Genomic DNA, 21,236 nt, shown 5'->3' on the forward strand with positions numbered 1-21,236 from the left:
CTCACAGTGATGACTATAATAACTCATAATAAAAGATTTAACTTGTCAAAGAGTTCCTGGTAAAGGAACAATCTAAGAAAGGTATACCTTAAACCATTCTAGCTTAGCCATGTGATTATTTTAAAAGGGAAAGACAAATGACCATTCTTAATGCTTCATCTTTTTATTATACTTTATCAGATGGTCAATTAAATACTTGTATCATGGTAATTCAGCTGAGGCCAACGTTCTTCTGAAAGCTCCAGTTTGCAACATTTATTGATTCCAGGTATAAAGCCTGGTAAGATGAACGACTGAGTGGTGGTAGAGACAGGAGATTCCTTGCTTATCCATGCCTGTGGTGTAAACATCAAAGCTAGGTTCCTTCTTCAGTTCACCTAACAAATCTCTATGGGCAGCCGATGCGCTGGAAATGTCTTGCATTTTGACCTAACATTTATTTTCATGATTTGGTGGCCCAATGTTCTCAATGGCTGTGGTGATATCATTCTCAAAAAAGTAGTTCATTTCTGCCCTTCAAAAGAAATGAAGAGTTTTAAAGGGCTCATTGAAATCTCTCTTTATAGGAACTGCTGAGTCTCTCAGAAGAAAATATCCTTGCAAGCTTAGAAAAACATACAAATTCAGATGCCAGCAAATTTATTTCCAATTGAGTTGGCTTGCTAACTTTTAAATTTGCCTTGTAAAATGTGTATGTGCAATATATGCAAGTCTATATGTTCATATGTGTGTGAGGGATGCACACATACGTTTTCACCTTATCTTTGAGGCAGGGTCTCTCACCACCCCTGGAGCTCACTGATGGACCAGGCTGACTGGTCAGCAAGCTTTGGGAACCTCTCGTCTCTTCCTGCCTTTTCATTCAGTTCTGGGGTTACAGATGCAGACACTCTCATTCCTGAATTTTCAAAATATTTTATTATTATTATTATTATTATTATTAATTAAATTTGTTCATTTATTTTATATCCCAACCGCAGTTTCCCCTCCCTCCTCTCCTCCTATCCTCTTCGCCCACTGCTGTGGATATCACTCTATATAAATAAAACACTGATGGCCAGTGACCAGGCAGGAAGTATAGGCAGGACAAAGAGAGAGGAGAATTGGGAAAACAGGAAGAAAGGGGGAGAGACACTGCAGCCACCGCCAGGACAAGCAGCATGTAAAGACGCCGGTAAGCCACCAGCCATGTGGCAAGGTATAGATTTATAGAAATGGATTAATTTAAGATATAAGAACAGTTAGCAAGAAGCCTGCCGCGGCCATACAATTTATAAGTAATATAACTGTCTGAGTGATTATTTTATACGTGGATTGTGGGACTGTGGGGCTTGGTGGAACCTGGAGAGAGGCCCTCCAGCAACAGCCCACCTCCCCTTACCCTCTTCCCAATCCACTCTTTCTCTGCTTCTGTTCTGTTTCCCTCTACTTGTGGGACTCCTGGTGGTGGGAGCAGGGTCTGTCCCTAATGCTTTGGCTGACTTTCGGAACCTACTCCTCATACTGGGATGCCTTGCCCAGACTTAATACAAGGGGAGGAGCTTAGTCCTACCTCAACTTGATATGCCATTCCTGATTTTTATGTGGGTGCCAGGGATCTGAACTCAGGTCTTCGTGTTTACATAGAGAGCACTATACCCAATAAGTGATCTCCCCAGTCTCTGCTTACTAATTTTTAAAGGATAATTTTATGCAGTGCATAGAATCTTGTGCTTTTTCATCATCTAGCACCCCCTAGTTTACAACTAATATTTTAAGAATGACTAGACCAAAGCTCTGCAAAAGTAAAGATATGACTCCCAGGACAGTGTGTCCCTGATGCTTCTACAAGTTCATGTTACTTAATTGACATTCAAAGGTTTTTTTGTTTTTTGTTTTTTATTGAAGGAATGAAAAACCCTCAAAGTAGATGACATTATGGAAGAATTTTAATGATTTAGAAAGACCCATAATTTAAATAAACCCTGTCAACATTTTCAAAAATTAATTTGAGAAACAAAATTTTATTTGAGGAAGCCATCCCAAGTGCCTTTCTGGGAAGGATATGCCCTTCCTTTGACTCATGGACCTGAGCATATGGATTCATACATGCCAATGAACTTGTTCTGCATCTGAGGTAGCACAAGGCGAGTGCAACGTCCATGCCACAACAGTGAGTCGACACACATGTACTACAGACTCGCTCATTACCAAGTGGTCTGTGGGGCGTATCTCAGAGACTGGGCTAGTCTGCGTTCTGGCTACTGCTTCAGGGCCACCTTCTTGTCACAGTACCAACCACTCTTCTGTGGTGGAAACTGAAATGCTGGCTGTAACTACTGATTCCTATGGAGATGGACACATGGAGAGGGGACAAAGCTAAGGAGCAAAAATGGGCAAATGGGGAAGGAGCTTCTGTCCAGGGGACTCAAGAGGAATACAATTATCTCCTTAGTGGCAATAAGTACGGACAGTGTCATGCTCAGGCTTATAGTAAACCAAGTGATTGTTTCTGTAGTATTTGACCAGCGATGTCTGTTGATATTTTGAGACCTGGAAGGATGGAAATAGCTTCAAGGTTAAAGAATTTCTATCAACATGAGTAAGTTTGCTTTTCTGCTCTTTTCTATTCAATGCCATTTCACTCAGTCAATATTGTCTTTGGGTGTTTTGAATTATAATTTAAGATATAACAAAAAGAAAAAGGAAAATCGCCTACCCACAGCGTGTTCCATTTGTCATGTTCTGGTTGAAGGAGCTGTTGATCCACACAATGGTGTTATTTATACACACTTTTCCCGGAATCTCGAGTTCTTGTCTTTCAATGTCATACTCAATAAAAATATCTATCATTATACCAAAAACAAGAAGTATGCCTGGCTGGGCCATTCCATGGAGCACTGCACACAGACTTCCCATTAACATCAGCCAAGTGTCAACCGATGAAGAAAATCGAAACTTGAAAAACAAAGGGTTCAGAGATTATCTATATAAGAAAAGCAGGGGAGGTAGGAGGCCTATTTAATTTCACTTAGATTTTGGTAAGTAGCACTCAACACCTGGTACTTGTGGGAGTCATGGTTGAGCAGCTGTCTTCACACCAGTTATGCAGAAGTATTAACCATCAATTGTCTAAAACGTTAGACTCTTGCATTACATCCAAATCTTTGAATCTGTTCTCCTCAGGTCGGGAACTGACTTTGCTACCTTGCAAGTCATCATCATAGATGCCATTCATTACCAGGTAGATATACCTTGTGAGCATTCAACAATGCAATAAGTTGGCTCTCAGCTTGGAAAACCCATTTGCTTTGAAATGCCTCCATCCTACACAAATTTGGGGTAAATCCCTAAGCTATAGAGTTTCTAAAGACTTCCAATAAGAATGTCTATATATGATCTATTGCTTTGGGAGTTATTGTGATGGTTTTCCTTATTCAAATTATAATTGTGAGTCCACGGATTCTATTCCAAATAGCATTGCTGATACTAAACATGATTTGTGGGCATTGAACTTGTAATCACTATCAGCATGTTACCACACAGGTAAAGCTCATGACTGCATGGCTAATGACTAGAATCACCACCAAGATGACTACGGAACTGGCACTTTCTCCAGTGTGCAAACTAACTCACAGCTGCAAAATCAACCAAATAAATCAGCGTGGTTGTATTACCAGTTCAAAGAAGCCAACTTGAACATCTTCACCTTTCTTTTTTTCTTGTGACCTGAGGAGAAAAACAGGTATTTAAAGGTCTTTTTGCTAAAATTGGTGAGAAATTCTCCCTACTCAGTACTTCCTGGGTCATTCTTTAATAAGAAAGAATTTCCCCTGTGGCTGGGAAATTCTGGCCAAAGCCAGTACTTTAATGTAGTCTGCACACGTGAATTCTCAACAGCTGTGGGTAACTGGACAAGACTTGCACAGGGCTACACCAGCTAACATTACAGCATGGGGGGGGGGTCACAAGGCCCCACACCTAGTTGAAGAGCTACAGGCAGCCAGTGGCATCTGAAGGTGTGTGTGTGTGTGTGTGTGTGTGTGTGTGTGTGTGTGTGTGTGTGTGGCGGGGGGGAGGGGGCATCCTTTTTCTTCAGGAATGAGACCCTTAGTAGATGGCTGACCATACTCCAGTGGTCAGCCATAGACTTATGTGTGTATAGGCAACACTAACTGGAATCAGCAGGAGATATAAAATATACATAATCTTAGTTCTTCTGAAGCCAGTCACCTACCCATTTGCCTTTGCCAAATGTGCTCCCTCCCAAAATGACCTTTCTTAGACACTCACGTGGACAGTTACTCTAAAGTTTGGATTTTCACTCCGAGTCTCCTCATTCCCAGTAAGGCATTCCCTAGCCAAGATGATTGAGATTTCAATAACATCTGCCCTGCCACACACATTCCATCTCAAATCTTCATTTCCAACCCACTCTTTTTATTAGAAAAAAAAAGTTATACATTCTCAGTAGCTACCGTGCAATATGTTTTCTAAATTTATACCATTTATTCTGTCTCCTCATTAATATACCCTGTTCATGAGCCTGGGGGGAATGTACTATTATGATTCTGCTAACAGAGCATAGCATTAATGACTCCTAATGATGTGGTGTTATCCCCATAGATCAGAGCAACACTCAACTCTCATCAGAGAAGCTTCCTCTTGCAGTAGATGGAGATTAACACAGACCCACAAGTGGACAACCCTCAAAGAGGAAGAGGCTTTGGAGCACTCGACCCTACATGGGATGTCTTCATTCAAGGCCCTCCCCTCAAGGCTCAGGGATGTGTTCAGAAGAGAAAGCAGAAAGATGGTAAGAGCCAGAGGAGATGGAGGACTCTAAGAAACACAGCAGGACTGATGTATGTGTGAATCCACAGAGACTGTGCCAGCACACACAAGACGTGCACTGGTTCAAGCCAGATAGGGTCCCAGCACTGAGAGGAAGAAGAGGACACAGGAAGTCACCCTTAACAGAAAAGCTATTGCAATTGATACCTTTTAGCAGAGGGAAAACCCATTTTCTCCAATTGTGTGTCGCTGGGTGTGTATCCCTGGGTATATGGAGTCGATAGGCATATATTCCAGGGCAGGCCCTGTGCCCAGGAGTAGCTGACTGACACAAAACGAATTCCATACTAGTTTGTTGTGGGCCTGTTTTTATTCCTTTTATTTATTTGTTTATTGACATTCTTTGCCTTATTGGGGCTTTTTGTTTGTTTGTCTTGATTTTCATTTTTGTGAGGTTTTCTTTTTTTTTTTTTTTTTTTTTTTGAGATGAGAGATAAAGTTGTGTGGTTTCGGGAGATGAGGAAGATGTGGTAGGAGTTGGAGGGGGAAAACATGATCAAAATACGTTGTGTGAAAAATAAAATAAAATGACCTTCTCTAGGTGAGAAAGTGACTCTGTTTCTTTTTTGCCCTCCCAATGGGACTTCCAGAGGACCAGGGCCACCTGAGTCCCTCTAGCCCACTGTTAATTAACCACTGCTCCCATCTTCTTCTGTCGTGAAATACTTCACACTTCTTAAACTAATTTTCTACCATCCCTCATGTGAGGAACTCTGTTCTGATGCAGACCCCATCCTGCCCCACACACTTGTTTACAACTCAAAATGCTGAAGAGAAAACTTGAAGAATTCAATTTCAGGTTTATATAGTCTCCACTGGGTGAATAGAAACGAAGTTGGAGGACCTCTTTGCACTCATGAGCTCACACTTATTGTTCAACTCTTTCCTGCTTGTTTGGACTAGCAGTTCTCTGGTAGACTGGGATGCACGGGAAGAAGACTGGAATAATCAGGAAGGAATGCACATCCCACGAGGCTTCGAAGGGAAGAAAGCATTGTGCACACCAAACAAGGGAAGTGATGTGTATGAAAATACTCCGCTCTGCATTTATAGGAATATTCTGAAATCATTCTAAAGAAGATGCTGTGCTGTTGAAATGGCCACTCACCTTGGTTTCTTATCATTGTTATCTGTCAAGATGAAAACAATGTATAAAGAGGTTAATAAAAATCATGTCCAAATGCAACACAATCGTAATCATTAGTCAATCAAAAGCATGTCTATGAAGTACTTTTACTCAGGAATACTATAAAATAATTACCTCTCTCCATCTCTCTTTTTCTCTATCTCTCCCCCTCTCCCTCCTGCTGCTTTGAGTACATATTTGGATTTTTCTCCAGATCATAAAATATTGATATTTTCTGAATATCAAAAGGAATTTTTTTTCTTTTTGAGACAGAGTCTCTCACTCTGTAATGCCAGCTAGCCTGGGAACTGTGTAGTCCAGAGTGGCCTCAAACTCAGACCCATGGCAATTCTCCTGCTTCAGACTCCCAAGGGCTAGAATTACAGATGTGAGCCTCCATGCCTGATGGAAGTTACCGTTTCTAAATTAGCTGAAGTGAATATGACTATTTAAAATTATCTATTGAAATGGGGATTAATTTGTTGGTTGTTTCCTTAGAAACATCAAAATCTTTCTACTTAATATATCACAAATTGGCCGTAAGATGTCTTCAACACTTCATCACTATCAGAATCCATAAGATGGAGCTACATGTAATTTTTGTCAGCATATGTGGAGCAAATGTCGGTAGGAAATGGAAGTGGGTATCAGGGCCATAAGGAAGCCACAGAGAACAGAACCCTAAGGAATATCTGTTACCGTGGCCATCATTTCTTGGTTCCACTGACATTTTTAATACAATTGCAGTAAGACTGAAGAGACATTACAGTGTAGATACAGGGTTTGAGAATTGGAAAGCTGGATTAGAATCATGGTTCCATGAATCATAACTCGTGATTTTTACCAACTTTTAAAAAGTTAGCAAAGTCTTACTTTCTCTATCTGTAAAATACAGAAGTGTATGATTTAATCAGTGAATGGCAGTTAGAGTCTGTGCTGACAACATGCCAGGGACTAATGCTGTGGGGCCCCTCCCACACAGTCTCTCTTACCAGGAGCAGAAACTCTTATTACTGTTGCCATAGTGATCAGCAATGATGCAGGGATAAAGTTACCATAATGGCCAGGGCTGAACAACCCACTCTACCTGGGAAGGAGGTTCTCATGGGAGATGCTTCCACGTACTCACACGTTGTGCATCCCAACATAGAGCTTTCAGGTGGGACGTGACATGGATTCTAGAGAAACCCCACAGGCTGCATGTCAGGTGGATGCCCATAATAGCTCCACATGTTGAAGCTGATTTTTCTCTGCATCTTGAAATGTCGATGGGTTAGTCTCATTTTGTCTTTACTTTTCTTTGCATAAGACTCAAGGGAATTCAAAGGCCACTTACGTGATCCATCTGATTCAAAAGCATGATTCTCCTCTCCGAATTTCTTTACACTTCGAAGAATTACCGAGTCGGACATGGTATTTGTGATCTGTCCTCAACAACCCTGTAAAATAAAACAGTTACTGCAATTATTTAACAAAGTAGCCAAATAAACAGGCTTCTGTAAACAATCTCAAACAAAAGCAGATCTTTCAATTCAATAACATTTCAGTGAAAGAGAATAAATACTAGGAAAGATAAACTAAAAAAAAACTGGGTTAAAGTCATGATTTCATTGCTACTCAAATGACCTTTGCCAACTTTTCAAAAGTTAACCCAGTTGAAAATGGTTTTCTTGCTTTTCAGCTTTTGGCTCAGAGGAGACTACAACTTTCTTCAGTCATCCAGAATCCGGGTTCATCAAACACCAGCCGCCTGCACCATGCCACCCAAGTTCAAAGTTGTGAACTTGAGGTTCACCGGGGGTGAGGTGGGCACCACATCTGCCTTGGCCCCCAAGATCAGTTCCCTGGGTCTGTCTCTAAAAAAAAAAATTGGTAATGACATTGCCAAAGCATCCAGTGAATGGAAAGGTCTGAGGATTATGGTGAAGTTGATCATTCAGAAAAGACAGGCCGGGATGAGGTGGTGCCCTCTGCCTCTACTTGTTCCCACATGAGGTGGTACCCTCTGCCTCTACCTGTTCCCACATGAGGTGGTGCCCTCTGCCTCTGCCTGGTCCTCAAAGAGCCACCAAGAGACAGAAAGAAGCAGAAGAACATTAAACACAGTGGAAATACCACTTTTGATCAGATTGTCAACATTGCCCAGCAGATGCAGCACTTGTGTTTAGCCAGAGAACTGTCTGGAAATATTAAGGAGACCCTGGGTACTGCACAGTCTGTGGGCAGCAATGTGGATGACCTCCATCTTCATGACATCATCGATGACATCAGGAGTGATGCAGTGGAATGCTCAGCTCATTAAAAAACAACCAGAGAAAATATTTCAATAAATGACTATCTGATGAAAGAAAGGAAGAAAGAGACAGAGACAGAGAGAGAAAGAAAGGAAGGAAGGGAGGGAGGGAGGGAAGGAGGGAGGGAGGGAGGGAGGAGGGAGGGAGGGAGGAAGGAAGGAAGGAAGGAAGGAAGGAAGGAAGGAAGAAAGAAAGAAAGAAAGAAAGAAAGAAAGAAAGAAAGAAAGAAAGAAAGAAAGAAAGAAAGAAAGAAAAAGAAAAAAAGGTTTTTTTAGTTGATGGGTAGATGATTGCTTTTAAATTTATTTGTTCTTTCTGTTTATCCGTGCTTTATTTGTTTTTAACAAATTCTCATCCAGGTACTAAGTAGAGAACAAAGTGACTGATGACATCTTAAGCGTAGTTGGTGCAATGACACCCAAGTCCTTCAAGCAGTACCAGCGGACTTTGGTGAGCAGAGCCCCAAAGGAAGGGGAGTCCAACCGGAGCCCAGGAAGTACTGGAGAAAACGTCAGGTTAGGAGAAGTTTTAATCACAGCTCTCTTTGTGAGTTTTCTCTGCTTCGGATATATAGCAACGATGGGCAATATTTTAAAAATTGCGACCAGGCTCAAGACAATAAAAATAAGCATCTCCATGCACCATAAGCAGAAGGAGGGCACGGCAGCTGGTGTTTTCACTATGGGCTCTGGACACAAACACGAGTGTGAGAGTTTAGATCCCGAGAGGACTAGAAGCTTCCCACACCAGACAGGGGAGTAAAGAGACCCTCTCTAGGTGGAGTCGCTCTATTATGGACCTTCTGCCCTGCTGGGAGGCCCCTGAAAATTCGCTGCCGATCATTGCCTATGGAGTTATATCTCACGATGAAATGCACATCTATAAAGGTTATATAAGGAGATAATGATATATATTATACATGCATTATATATATGCATATTATACAGATAAAAGAGTTGAAGGTAGACTTGTGAAAAGCTTCCAACTTCATCTAGTTGGAATCACAGAGGATGGAAATGATAGATACAATAACTAAAGAAATAATTACTAGCAATTTTCTAAAAGCAGTGACATGATTAACAGTAGCCTATGTTATGTCATGTGTGCCTTGAAGGCCTGGTCCCCAGTGCAAGAGATGGGGCTTTGGGGAGATGATTAGATAATAAGGATTCTATCTTCATAAATGCATTCATCCATTTCCAAATCCAGAATTTGAATATACTGTTAGAAGATGGTGGGATTGTGAACGGTGAGTCACTGGGAGCATGTCCTAGCTCCTTCACATCTCTCTCTTTGTTTCTTGGTCACTACAGAGTGAGGGATCTCACCCTTCACTCATTTCTACCATCATGGTCATGAGATTCAGCCTTGCCTCCGGCCTCCAGTAACAGAGTTTAGCCAAAACCATGAGCCAAAACTAATCTTCCCTCTTTTTAAGTTGTTTGTGGAAGGTGTTTTGTTCCAGGAGCAATAGTTGGTGAACACTCCAAGAGCTGATCAGCATAAACAAAAATCAATCAATAGACAATTTAAATCAAAAGAGTAGAGCAGGAAGAATAACTACACCCTGTCCTCAAATCTATTAAATACATTACTCAATGGAAACAGACTGACAGATACTTTCTTATCAATAACCAACACTGGAAGACAGCAGATAAACATTGTCAAAGTGCTGAGGAAAAAAATAACTTTTAACCTAATGATTTATCCTGGGGAGGGGGAGATCATTTTGTCCGATATCCTGACATTGAAAACCAAGAGAGTTTCAGTTCACAAACCCAAGCACCTGTTACAGGATGTACCTTGTCAGAAAAGATTATCCAGAAAGAACCATGAAAAAGAACCAAGCATGAACACAAGAACTAACAAAATACCTCCGTATGGTTTGTCAAGTCATGATATGGACTTTAACCTGTTATATATCAAAGGGACAAAAAGTAAAACTATGAAATAATAAGATGCCCAATGTGTAGATGAAATGTGTTAAGCTCATTCCCAGAGGTATCTATGGCCGTTGATTAAAAATGTTATTGAGCCGGGGGCGGTGGTGCACGCCTTTAATCCCAGCACTCGGAAGGCAGAGCCAGGCGGATCTCTGTAAACTGGAGGCCAGCCTGGGCTACAGAGCAGGATCCTGGGACTCCAGCCCCTGGCCCGACACAGCAAAGCTCTCCGCCATGTTATGAGACTGGTGAGGGCAGGTCTCAACCACGTACCTCCCGGTTCCTACGGCATTAGACAGTCAAATGCCATTGTGGTGAGCAGGTAGAAGCTGGGGAGGCGAAGGGGAGAGAGGCGGGGGTAGAGAAGTTCATGGGCTGGGAAGAGAGCCAGATCTGAGGAGATGAGGGTGGTGAGGAACAGGTTAATGCGAATGGCCTGCTAGCCACCTGAGTCCAGGGTCATTTCCCGGTCTGTACACATTTGTATCCAATAAAATTGTATATGTTATAACCTCAAAATGCATGCATGCTAAAGATAAACTCACAGTGAAAATTAGGAAATACTTGGAACATGAAAATAAAGACAAAAGAGCTGTGGGATCCTGATAAAAAGACACTCAAAGATTTGGTTGTAACTTAAATGCACTTAATCTTTTAAAAGGTTAACGAATGAATGCCATTCTTCTCAAGAAGCTTTCCAAAACAAGCCTGGGCATGACACCCTGTAGCAGAGCATATAGAGGCCCTGGGTTCAAGCCTCAGCATAACAAAGGGAAAAGGGGAGATTTCAAAATTAATAAGGTTTAAAACAATAGAGAAGACAGAGCAATTTAAAAGCTGTTCTTTTCAGATAGCCAATGACCAGGCAGAACTCAACAACACATGCAAAGAAAATATATGTAAGTCACAACTAAACAACAGAAAACAAGTAGGCAGAAGACCAGGCAGAAAAACTGAAAATCATAATCAAATACTATAAGTGACTTTACAGTAATAAACTTGAAAACCAGGATAAAACTGATTTTCTGGAAAAGATATGAATGATCACATTTTGTTTAGAAGAAAACTTTAAAATGTAAAACTAATAATTATTAAGGACATTTATTTAATATTCAAAAAACCACCACTACCCCCCCAAAAACACAGGGTTAGATTAACGACATGGACAAGTTTTATCAAACTTCAAAGACTGAGTGATAACAATTACATACAAATTAGATTTTTTTTTCTAGGTTTTTGAAAGAAGCTTTCTGTTTTAGTTAACTTGTGCATTATATGAAACAAAAATAGACGAATCAAAGAAGAAAGTCATCAAAAATATGGAATGCTTCACAAATTTGCATGTCATTCTTGTTCAGGGGCCATTCTAAAGCTCTCTATGCTGATCCCATTTTAGCACATGTGCTGCTGAAGTGAGCATTATCAATTGTTTTTTAAATAACAAAGTAGGATACATACTCAACTCATTTCATAAGGCAACTTTAATATTGACATCGGACAAAGAATGTTTTAAGGGTAAAAAATAGACTTCTCCGAAAATTGATTTTAAAAAGCTAAGCAAGATATACTAAATGTAACTCAGTAGCTTACAAAATACAGTGAAATGAGGTTGATTTGGAGCATAGGATGGTTATTTAGTAAGACAAATGATCAGTTTTAGTAAGACAAATGATCAGTTTAACAGATTCAAAAAAGTATTTGATACAATTAATATCCATTCCTGGTTTTAGAAGACCTATAAAGTTGGGAAAAAAATAAGGTTTTGCAAACATAACAAAGAAATTCTAGGTCATGGTCAGGAATAGGTACTAAAACCATTGGCCAAAATACAGGCGTGGACTGAACTCCAACAGTACAAAGTGCTGTGAGGGCGGAGGGAGAGTTCTCTTTCTACAGGTAATGAAAACATAAGATGACTGAATAGCTTTGGAGAGCAAGCAAATCAGAAAGACAAGCAAGCCTAAAAATGTTGATGATAGGTTGTAGAATATACAATTCTATAATTTTCCCTAATAATTTAAAAAACAACTAAATTATGTCTTGACTTTAAACCCTTCAACAGGGGCTAGTGGGATGGCTCAGCAGCTAAAGGTACTTGCCACCAAGACTGACTACCCTAGTTTAATCCCCAGACCCTAAATGTCCAAACGGTAGAAGAATGTTAGAATGAATCCCACAAATTGTCCTGTGACTTCTACATGTATGCTATGGGGTGAATGCACACGCACGCGCACACACACACACACACACACACACAGGAAGGGGGTGCTCGGGAATAAAGGCAAACAAACAAACAAAAAAATCACTAAATCCTTGTCTCCTAAAATGGAAACTAGCTCTTTCCATATATTCCAGACACTGGCTCTAAGGCATGAAGGGATTAAACTACATGCCCAAGGACATGTTAGTTACTGCTTAGTAACTGGTGGAGCCTAGATTCAAGCTCACATCATATGAGATCCATGCTGAGACACGTAATAACATATTTACTACAGCATGTCTTTGGAACCCAAAGCTTGAAGAAAATACAAAATAAGAAGAGAATGAGTCCACAGTGTACTGTCTTTTGTAATTCAGATTAAATGAAATAATGAGGAGAATCCAGGAAAAGTATGGATTGGAGAGATATATAATAAGTCCTTATTTATTCTCTCTCTCTCTCTCTCTCTCTCTCTCTCTCTCTCTCTCTCTCTCTCTCTCTCTGTGTGTGTGTGTGTGTGTCTTTCTCTCTCTCTCTCTCTTTTTTCTCTCTCTGTCTCTCTCTATGTGTCCCCTCTCTTATCTCCTTCCCATTCCTATTAACCCCTACTTTTCCTATCCCAGATTTATAACTTTGTGCTGCATTGTGTGACCTATGTAGTTCAACCAAAGCCACTGGTGTGAGCATTGTACTGGAACTATCCATTGAAGCCTTGTGGGGGTCATAGTAGATCCAGAAGGCAATGATTCCCCCTCTCCCTGAAGCATCACAGTAGCAAATAGTGAGTGGCACAGCCACATCTCAATGGAATGGCAGAAGTCACAAAGCCAGCACAGCTGCTTGACAAAGATCCAGCAGAGCTGAGACACATGATGGCTGCCATGCCACCTTTGGTTTTCATATCCACCTGTTACATACTTGGGGCACTTTTAATATTTGTACAATTTGAGGATGTTGGATTGATGGAAAATTCTTTATGAGTCATTTATGCCTTCTCCCAGGAATGCTGCTTCTAAGCTTACCCAGGGCTCCCCCACACACACTTTGAGGGAGATATCCTTATCTACTTGAAGGTCTTCCTTCAGAGGTCTCTTCATGAGGCTATGAGACATTCTTGAAACATCTGTCCCTGTACTTACACTGGAACAAGGTATTCAAAACAAAGTAAATTCAAAAAGGTCAACAAGATCCGGTGGGCTAGAGGAGTTGGCCACAGCTCAGATTACAAGCCTCTTCCCACTGTACACTCAGACAATCACGTGGCATACAACCCTGCCCCGCATAGAAACATATTGATAAGCAAAGTACAGAGTGGAAAGGTGATAAAAGTATGAGGTGTCAGGACCTCCCTCTCTTAGAAGTTAGCTCATGCAGAGCCACTATAATGTCATATGACCAAGGAACAATGGAATGCCAGGATTAGACATAGACTAATTCTATAAAGATATAAATATAAACATTGATTGTATTATGTCACAATTTGAATAATAACTGCAAGAGTTTGGGCCTGAAGATTTTTCCTGGGCACTCTGACCACTAAGAGTTAATGATACACTGCCTGAGACATGGCAAAATGCCCAGGGTGACTTGAACATTTTGTTATGGTGTCCGTGAAGCAACCAAAACAACCAGCCTGAGCACAGACTGTCATATGTCTCTAGATTCTCAAAAATTGGGTTACAGGTTTATGAGTAAGAAACTCTGTTTATTAATGATGTCAAAACTTGAGGGGAAATGATTGAAAATGATAACTCTGTTCTGTCATAGTTTATTAATGATGACTAAATGGCTCCCTGCAAGTGAGGGTGGGGTCCCTCGAGACCAGCAAGACATGTTCTTTTTCATTCAGTCACCAGTTATTTTTCCTAACTTATTCCGTCATTTAAGAAGTTTCTGTCTGCTGCTGTGCATATATATCTTCAGCAGTATTAAGAGGCCAAAAGTACAGTGCCTTCCCTCAGAGTTTGGAGTTTCACAGGTCCTGCTGTTACTTGCTGCTCCACTGTGTTTTTGGATGGAGGGCACAATGGGAGTTGATACAAGATCTTACTACATAGGTCTCTGGCCAGGAACTCACTATGTAAACCATGGTTGGTCTTTAACTTGCCTCCTTAGTGCTGGAATTATAGGTAACACCACCAAGTCAATCTTTTTTTTTTTTTTTTTTTTTTTTTTTTTTTTTTTTTTTTTTTTTTTTACATATCTCTGAGTCCTGACTAATCCATCTTCAGCTCCATGAGCTGATACTGGTAAAAATCCACAAAGGAAGAGAACATAAGTTTCTTCTGCCCTTCACACTTCTACACCTAATCCCCTCGCTCCTTCCCTAACTCTGCCTTTCAGGGTTATTGTGGTCAACCCACTAACCTGAGTCCACTCTCCTATCCTAGCCCCTTGGCAATCCCACACATGAGGTTTCCTATGGTTTGTGTCTTTCTGGACATCCTTATAATTCATTTCTGTGGTCTTTATTTTATTATGAAAATGAAACATTTTCTCAAAGACAAAGCTTTATTCCCATCATAGATTTCTATATTCATAACATCATCAATGTCCTTCAGCAAAGACCACCATGAACACAACTCTGAGTCAACAGGTTGAGTGACAGAGGAGAGCACATTGATGGCCATGAGGTAGCTCAGTAAGAGAGTGTCAGAAAGGTCCAGTTATGGGACTTGGGTTTCCATTAGGTCAGTTAAAGAAGGGAGAGTCTCTAAATAGATGCTGTCAACAAGTTGGGATGCTTTAAGATGGGTAAAGAAATGGCACTCACTCATGCTCTGCATTTTGTGGCCGAACTATTAACTGTTCTTGTGTTATTTCATTTTATTATGTATGTTCTCAGAGTAAGGTCTGTGGTTAGTGTTGGGCAGTTGCTTGTTTTAGGAGAATAACAGAGCTTAACTGAAGTGGCAGACCAGCTACTGGATGTTGGAGGGCTGTAGAGAAACCCAGTTTTCAATGATAAACAGACTTGTTTGCCAGGATCTTCAGGATAAGCCCCCTCCTTCAGAAGTTTATCTTGTTTTTGTCTTGTCTCCCTTATCAACAGAAGCAGTCACAATGCTTTCTTAGCTAATTCCTTCTAATGCTTAATTAGAACCGAAATTATTTTATCCATTGCCAAAAGCCATAATCAGAATGTCTTCATAATTTGCAATAATAATTTTTTTAACAAACATAAGAAAATTCAGAGCTGAAAACAAGATTTTATGCTTTCTTTCAAGATTTTTTTTCCTTTTCATTTGAATTTTTATATATTGAATTGTTTTCATCTCCCCCAAATCTTTCAGGAAAAGAGCGAGAATTTCCAAGATCTTTCAGGAAAAAAAAATCAATTTTCTGAAACATCAGAGAATCTAGCAGTTAAAAGCAGAAATTAAGATTTTTATGCAGTGGTTGGCTGACCTGACTACCTAAATAGGAACCCCTCAAGAAGACTTAATTGACCACAACTCAGTGTCTTTCTCCGTCCAATGACATGTGATATTTAACTTGCCTACTACATAAGCTTCTGTTCAACTTCTGTTGATAAAAGATAAAAGATGGAATCTTATCAACTCAGGAATAAACACTGAAGGTCAGTACCCTGGTCATAACTGACAGGCACAGCGACAATCTTTCTATCTTAGAGCATTAGCACCAGCCTGTAGAAGTCCACTGCTGAGCAGAAAGGCAGAGACAAGCATCTGCCTGGGTTGTCTGGGAGAACCTGAGGTGTGATAGCATCCAGAGAAGAGCCTGAATGAGGGACCCTGCAGACACTCCAGATGAGGGAGACGGACACAGGGTCCTCAGAGCCATGCAGGTGCAGGGCAAAGATTCTGGGAACACAAAAAAGTCAATGTCCACCAGTTTCTTGTGTGCACCTCATGGTGGCCAAGATGCACTGTGTCGTGGTGGAAATACCAGACTAGAGTAGCAGATGAATGGGTTGAACTTCTCAAAAGGCCTGGTCCACACTAACAACTGACTATTGGTATTACAGAAGGGAAGGGGGAATGGAGGGAGGGAGGGAGGGAGGGAGGAGAAACAGACTCTCAGAAACCGATTTCAGAGTAAAGAATCCTATAGTCCTACTGCAATAAAGGCAGTCAGCTGACTACCTGCTTGCATGCTTTCTCCCTCTCTCTCTGAATCATGGTTTTACTGGAATATTGTTATTATACTCACCCATTTTTTTATTGTCTTTTGTTGCATCACTGAGTATCTCTGACATAAACTGAATGTCCTTCACTGTATTAACTCTCTGGCTCTTTACAGAAAATCCTCCCACTCCAGTACCATGAAGTCAGTTCAGAACAGTGAGAAAATCCTCAAGGATGTGATTTTTCAACTAAAATATTGCCTAGAGCTCCAGCCTTCTAACTAGCTTCCCCCTCATGGAGCTTCTGGACTAAGCAAAAGACGGCTGACAGACTCATGGAAGAACCGCAAGTGTGATGACCGTACGTGAAAGGGATGCGTGGGCAGCAGCTTGCGTGGGCAGGAGCTTGGGAAGCTCTGGAATAAACACGTCCACCAAGAATTTGCCCTGGAGAAAAACTCAAACTAGACAGGGAAGGGAGGAGCGTATGGAAGGCCCAGACCCCAGAGACAGAACAGGGGCAAAGGTTAAAGAATACCGCGGGTCTGGGGGAGAGGGGAGCACAGGCCACCTCTGGAGCTGCCCTTGATCCCTTGGTTCCCTGTGATCTTTAAACACTGGGGTCTTGGGGCTTTATCCCAGGAACAATGGAAGTTTATGAAGAGCTTCAGGCCAGAAAAGACTAACCGGTATTTAAAAGTCTCTGGTAAGGCTTGAGATTTTGTGATAATTAGATCAAATAGGATCATGCTTTTATAACACCAAACTTTATAGCATCAAGTTTAAAAAGCATCTCTCTGGAATTTTTACTTTGGGTGATACATTTTTTTTTCAATCTATTTACCCATTTTTCACACACACACACACACACACACACACACACACACACACACACAAACACACACACTTTTCAAGACAGCTGATGTACAAACTGGCATTGTTGTAAGACAGTCACTAAGCTTCCTCATTGAATGTACCAAGAAACCAGCCATGCACCTTCACACCTCATCACACCTCATCAGACAATGCACCTTCACACCTCATCAGACAACACTAGGATTTGGGTAAATCTGAAGCACGACCCCAATAAACAGAGATTTCAACAAAAAAGACTTGGAAAGCATAGACTTAAAATGTTACAGGCAAATGCAAGTCACTTACCTATGGTTGTGAATGTGAAGAAGCCAGGAGAAGCAAGAGACTCCACTGTGGAAAGTCAGGGTTGTACACCCCTTTCCAAGTTCAGCTTACATTGTAATGAAGCATTGAACAGAAATCAGGCCTTTTCCAGGACACTATTTGCTTATAGGTCAATGCCCTAAAGTCCAGATCTAGCACAGTTCAGCACCATGAGAGGAAAGGTCAACCATACTCAGAGCAGTAACCCCCAAACCCAGAGTGTACTAGGAACCTTCCAAGGCTATCAACAAGCTCTAGAAAGAGCTATTTGCCTTAGAATGAGGCCTAATGGTAGAGAGCCTGGAAGAGGCCTGACTCTTCTTTTGTAAGCCCTTGATTTTAAAAATTTACTTTAAAAATCTAACAAGACAAAAATTCTGCTAGTCTTCTCTCCTCGATTTGAAGTGGCCCTTGTGACATCCTGGGGTTGTGGGTCCTTGGTGATCTGGAACCAGCCCACCTGGCTTTGTGGAGAATTGATATCATGCAATTGTCTTCTTGCTCAGAGGTCTGAGCACACAGGTGACCCTTGAACCCTGGCCTGATTGGTTATTGACAGTAACCACAAGCTCTACCCACCAGCCACAGTAGAAATGCGTGACTTTAAAAACACATTTCCATTAACAAAGACTCAAGGCAAATAAATGCTTAGAGCTACCCAGGTCTCCTTTTCTGCCTTCTTACTATTAACTCCATCTGTTTCTAAAAACAAAAAAGAAAAAAGTGTAGTTTTTTTTTTTTTTACTATTTTTCTTCCTTATTAATTTGAATTACATTTTTTAAAAGTAGTACAGTCATATGACTCAAAATGCTATTTATTTTTTATCTTCCTTCTTGCAAAGGGTTAGTAATAAGATTGTGAATGTGGGGTCACAACATGTACACCAAGTCAGGGCTGGCCACCTGTCATTTATAAGTCAATAAAAAACATGCAAATTAATAATGGAAAGCAGAAAAAGGAGATTTTATTCAGTGAACACTCAGTCCCTGGGCTCTTGAAGTGAGATCAAAGTTTGAATAGAGCACCAATGAAATGCACATCTAAGCAGCTCCAGTCAAGGTGTGGTCCTGCCCCCTCCCTCTCCCCTTCCTCCCCCCCATCCTCCACCCTCACCCCCGCCACTGACTGTGCTTCAGTCTTGCTCCTGTAAGGTAGTCTGACTAGTTGTTAGAACTGTTTGAAACCTCAAGAGACAACCCCAAGCCCGACCCTGCTGGTATCTCTTCCTTCTCCCAGTGGGAGATTCTCAAGGAAATTTCCATTTCTTTGGGGTGTGCTGCTCCTGTAGTCTGATGGTCAGATCGAGAGACACAAAGTGGCTCTTTAGAATGTCTTCATTTCTTCCAGGCCAGACCATGAGAAAGACCTTCCTAAAGCATGCCCACCATGCCAGCAGATGGCTATTGAGCAAAAAGCCTGGATGTTGCAATACAGTGGCATGCATGTTTACCTAAGGGGGTGAAGACAGGCCAAGAATGACTTTCAGAGGCAGGGAGATGAATTGCAGTCTGAGAATGAAATGTCAGCCCAGCGGCACAGAATAACAGGGGATGGCCACCTGTGAACTCTTTTGCTTCATTATTATCACCCTGCAGATCAATATGAGTTGTAAAAACTCAGAACTCGTCATCTTGTTATGCCCAGGTTGTGGAGACCCCCAAAAGACCATCACACAGACCGAATCCCATATGTAAAAGCAAAGAGCCTTTATTTTCAAACTCGGAGCTTGGACTCTCTGCTGATGAAGTGGTAAGAGCAGAGAGCCCCAAGTCCAGGCAGGGTGGACATTTTATCATAGCAGAGGTTAGGGTGAAGGGGTTTCTAGGGTTCAGGACCCTGATTGGCTGACATTTGTCTAGGGGTATAGGGAATGTTTGGAATGGCAGGTATTTCCCCTTAGATGCAGGCCCTCCCTGGGTGGTCAGCTCATGGCTCTTTCTGGATCCCGGTGTTACCCACCAGTTAGCCTATTACAGAAGCTGTGTCTGGGCCTCTAAGCCTGTCATGGCAGTTGTGTGGTCAAGCTATTTTGGGCCCCCCCACATTCTCTCCTTCACAAGTGCCAATGACAGGACTCAATCATGAGTCCTATCTACCCAGGGGTTCAAGGGTATTGGGACCTAAGAACCACAGATTTTTCTAGGTCTGGGACATCTGTGTCTATTGCTATTCTTAAGGCCCTGTAGCACTGACCTTTGAGTACAACCAGATTATAATCTTGAATAATATTTTAAGGTCATATATTACCTCTTTGGTTCTTCACAAAGAGAGTCAAGTGTCTTATCCAATTGCAGAACCATTTTAGTTAATAAATTTATCAACTGACAACTCTGAACTTGTCTTCCTGGTCTGTCAATGGGCATTATAGTTAACCATTTTGTCCCCTATGCCATGGAGTTTCCTTTTTGACCCAGCATTTCAACCTATTTTTGGCAGGGGATGTGGGACAACATTCACTTGTAGAAATGCTTTGAGTTGACTTTGGGGCATTGTTGTCAGGGTTCCAAAAAATGCTGAAAAGCTAGTCAAAGGCTGGGCAATGGGGCATCTGTCAGAAGCATGTGGCTATCTGTTCTAGCTGTAGAGATGGGAACAATCATGTTGGCTGGGCTGGTCCACATCAGCTTTTAGTGAATCCCGAGCTTAGAGTTGTTCAGAGCAGTGTAATCAGCAGCTGAAGCTTGGAGGTGACTGTCAACCAAGTGGAAACCTGGTGAGACAGTTTTAAATTAGGAACAGAAGTCAAAATTTATGAATTTATTTGGAACTTTTAGGCCCATAGTCTTTAGTAATTGGGAAAGGCAGGAGTCCCAAGACCAGGAGAGAGAAAAAATGTCATCCTTAGGAATAGACAAGTAGTCAAAATTTAAGCTGTACTTTTCTGGAGTCCTTCTAACCTCTGTGAAGTGGACCCAAGTTTTATGACTCTTTTAATCCCTTGAGGCCTGTATAAATTATCTTACAAAATGACATAAAAGTTTTAGATATATTAAGATTACCAATCTGTACTGAAAACCATATCATAGACAAAGCAAGTCATAGGTATCTGTAAAACAGCAGAAGTAAACTCATACCTTTTATGAGTCCTAGCAAAAAATACAGATTTAGGTTAAAAGCACATGCATTTTACTTCTGTGCAGAGAGCCAGGCATAAATTGGACAGAGATTTTATTTTTTTTTTTGATCTGATGAAAAGCACTTTTAAGTTTATATTTAGATGACAACTAAAATAAATCTAAAATGTTGAGCTTGTGTCTGAACAGTAAGTAGTCACTGCTCTACCAGCTTATCAGAACTCTATTAAATGTTAAGCTCTGAACTTTTATATCATAGAAAGGGAAAGCAATCTGAAACATTTTTCATAATTTAAATCATTTATTTATATCTTTACAACTTGCATTTATATCTTAAGTCATTTTTTGAGATCCTCAAAGTTTATAAGCTTTTATATCTTCAGAACTTTATATATCTTAAAACATTGTTAGACCCTCAAAACTTGTATAGACTTTCATATCCTCATACCTTTTTTTCAGATCCATATTTAAACCTTTATGACTTATTTAAACTTTCATA

The 21,236-nt window shown here is 40.9% G+C and overlaps 1 protein-coding gene, 1 non-coding gene and 1 pseudogene across 2 annotated transcripts in view; 1 reads left to right on the forward strand and 2 right to left on the reverse strand.

Annotated features, from left to right (window-relative positions):
* Nucleotides 1-17,950, reverse strand: part of Abcb11 (ATP binding cassette subfamily B member 11) — an 85,026-nt gene extending 67,076 nt beyond the window's left edge. Inside the window, exons 1-5 of the mRNA XM_028882008.2 lie at nt 17,645-17,950; nt 7,296-7,398; nt 5,942-5,963; nt 3,657-3,708; nt 2,699-2,937 (exon numbers count right to left, since the gene is read on the reverse strand). Of these exons, the coding sequence (XP_028737841.2) occupies nt 2,699-2,937; nt 3,657-3,708; nt 5,942-5,963; nt 7,296-7,371 (389 nt within the window). The 5' untranslated portion in view covers nt 7,372-7,398; nt 17,645-17,950. The remainder of the gene's footprint in view (nt 1-2,698; nt 2,938-3,656; nt 3,709-5,941; nt 5,964-7,295; nt 7,399-17,644) is intronic.
* LOC114701821 lies at nt 7,702-8,264 on the forward strand (annotated as a pseudogene).
* Nucleotides 11,510-11,616, reverse strand: LOC114701826. Its single transcript, XR_003735879.1, has one exon. It is a non-coding gene; the product is annotated as a U6 spliceosomal RNA (small nuclear RNA).
* Nucleotides 17,951-21,236: the final 3,286 nt, after the last annotated feature.

This window comes from Peromyscus leucopus, chromosome 4, assembly GCF_004664715.2.
Source record: "Peromyscus leucopus breed LL Stock chromosome 4, UCI_PerLeu_2.1, whole genome shotgun sequence".
Taxonomy (NCBI): domain Eukaryota; kingdom Metazoa; phylum Chordata; class Mammalia; order Rodentia; family Cricetidae; genus Peromyscus; species Peromyscus leucopus.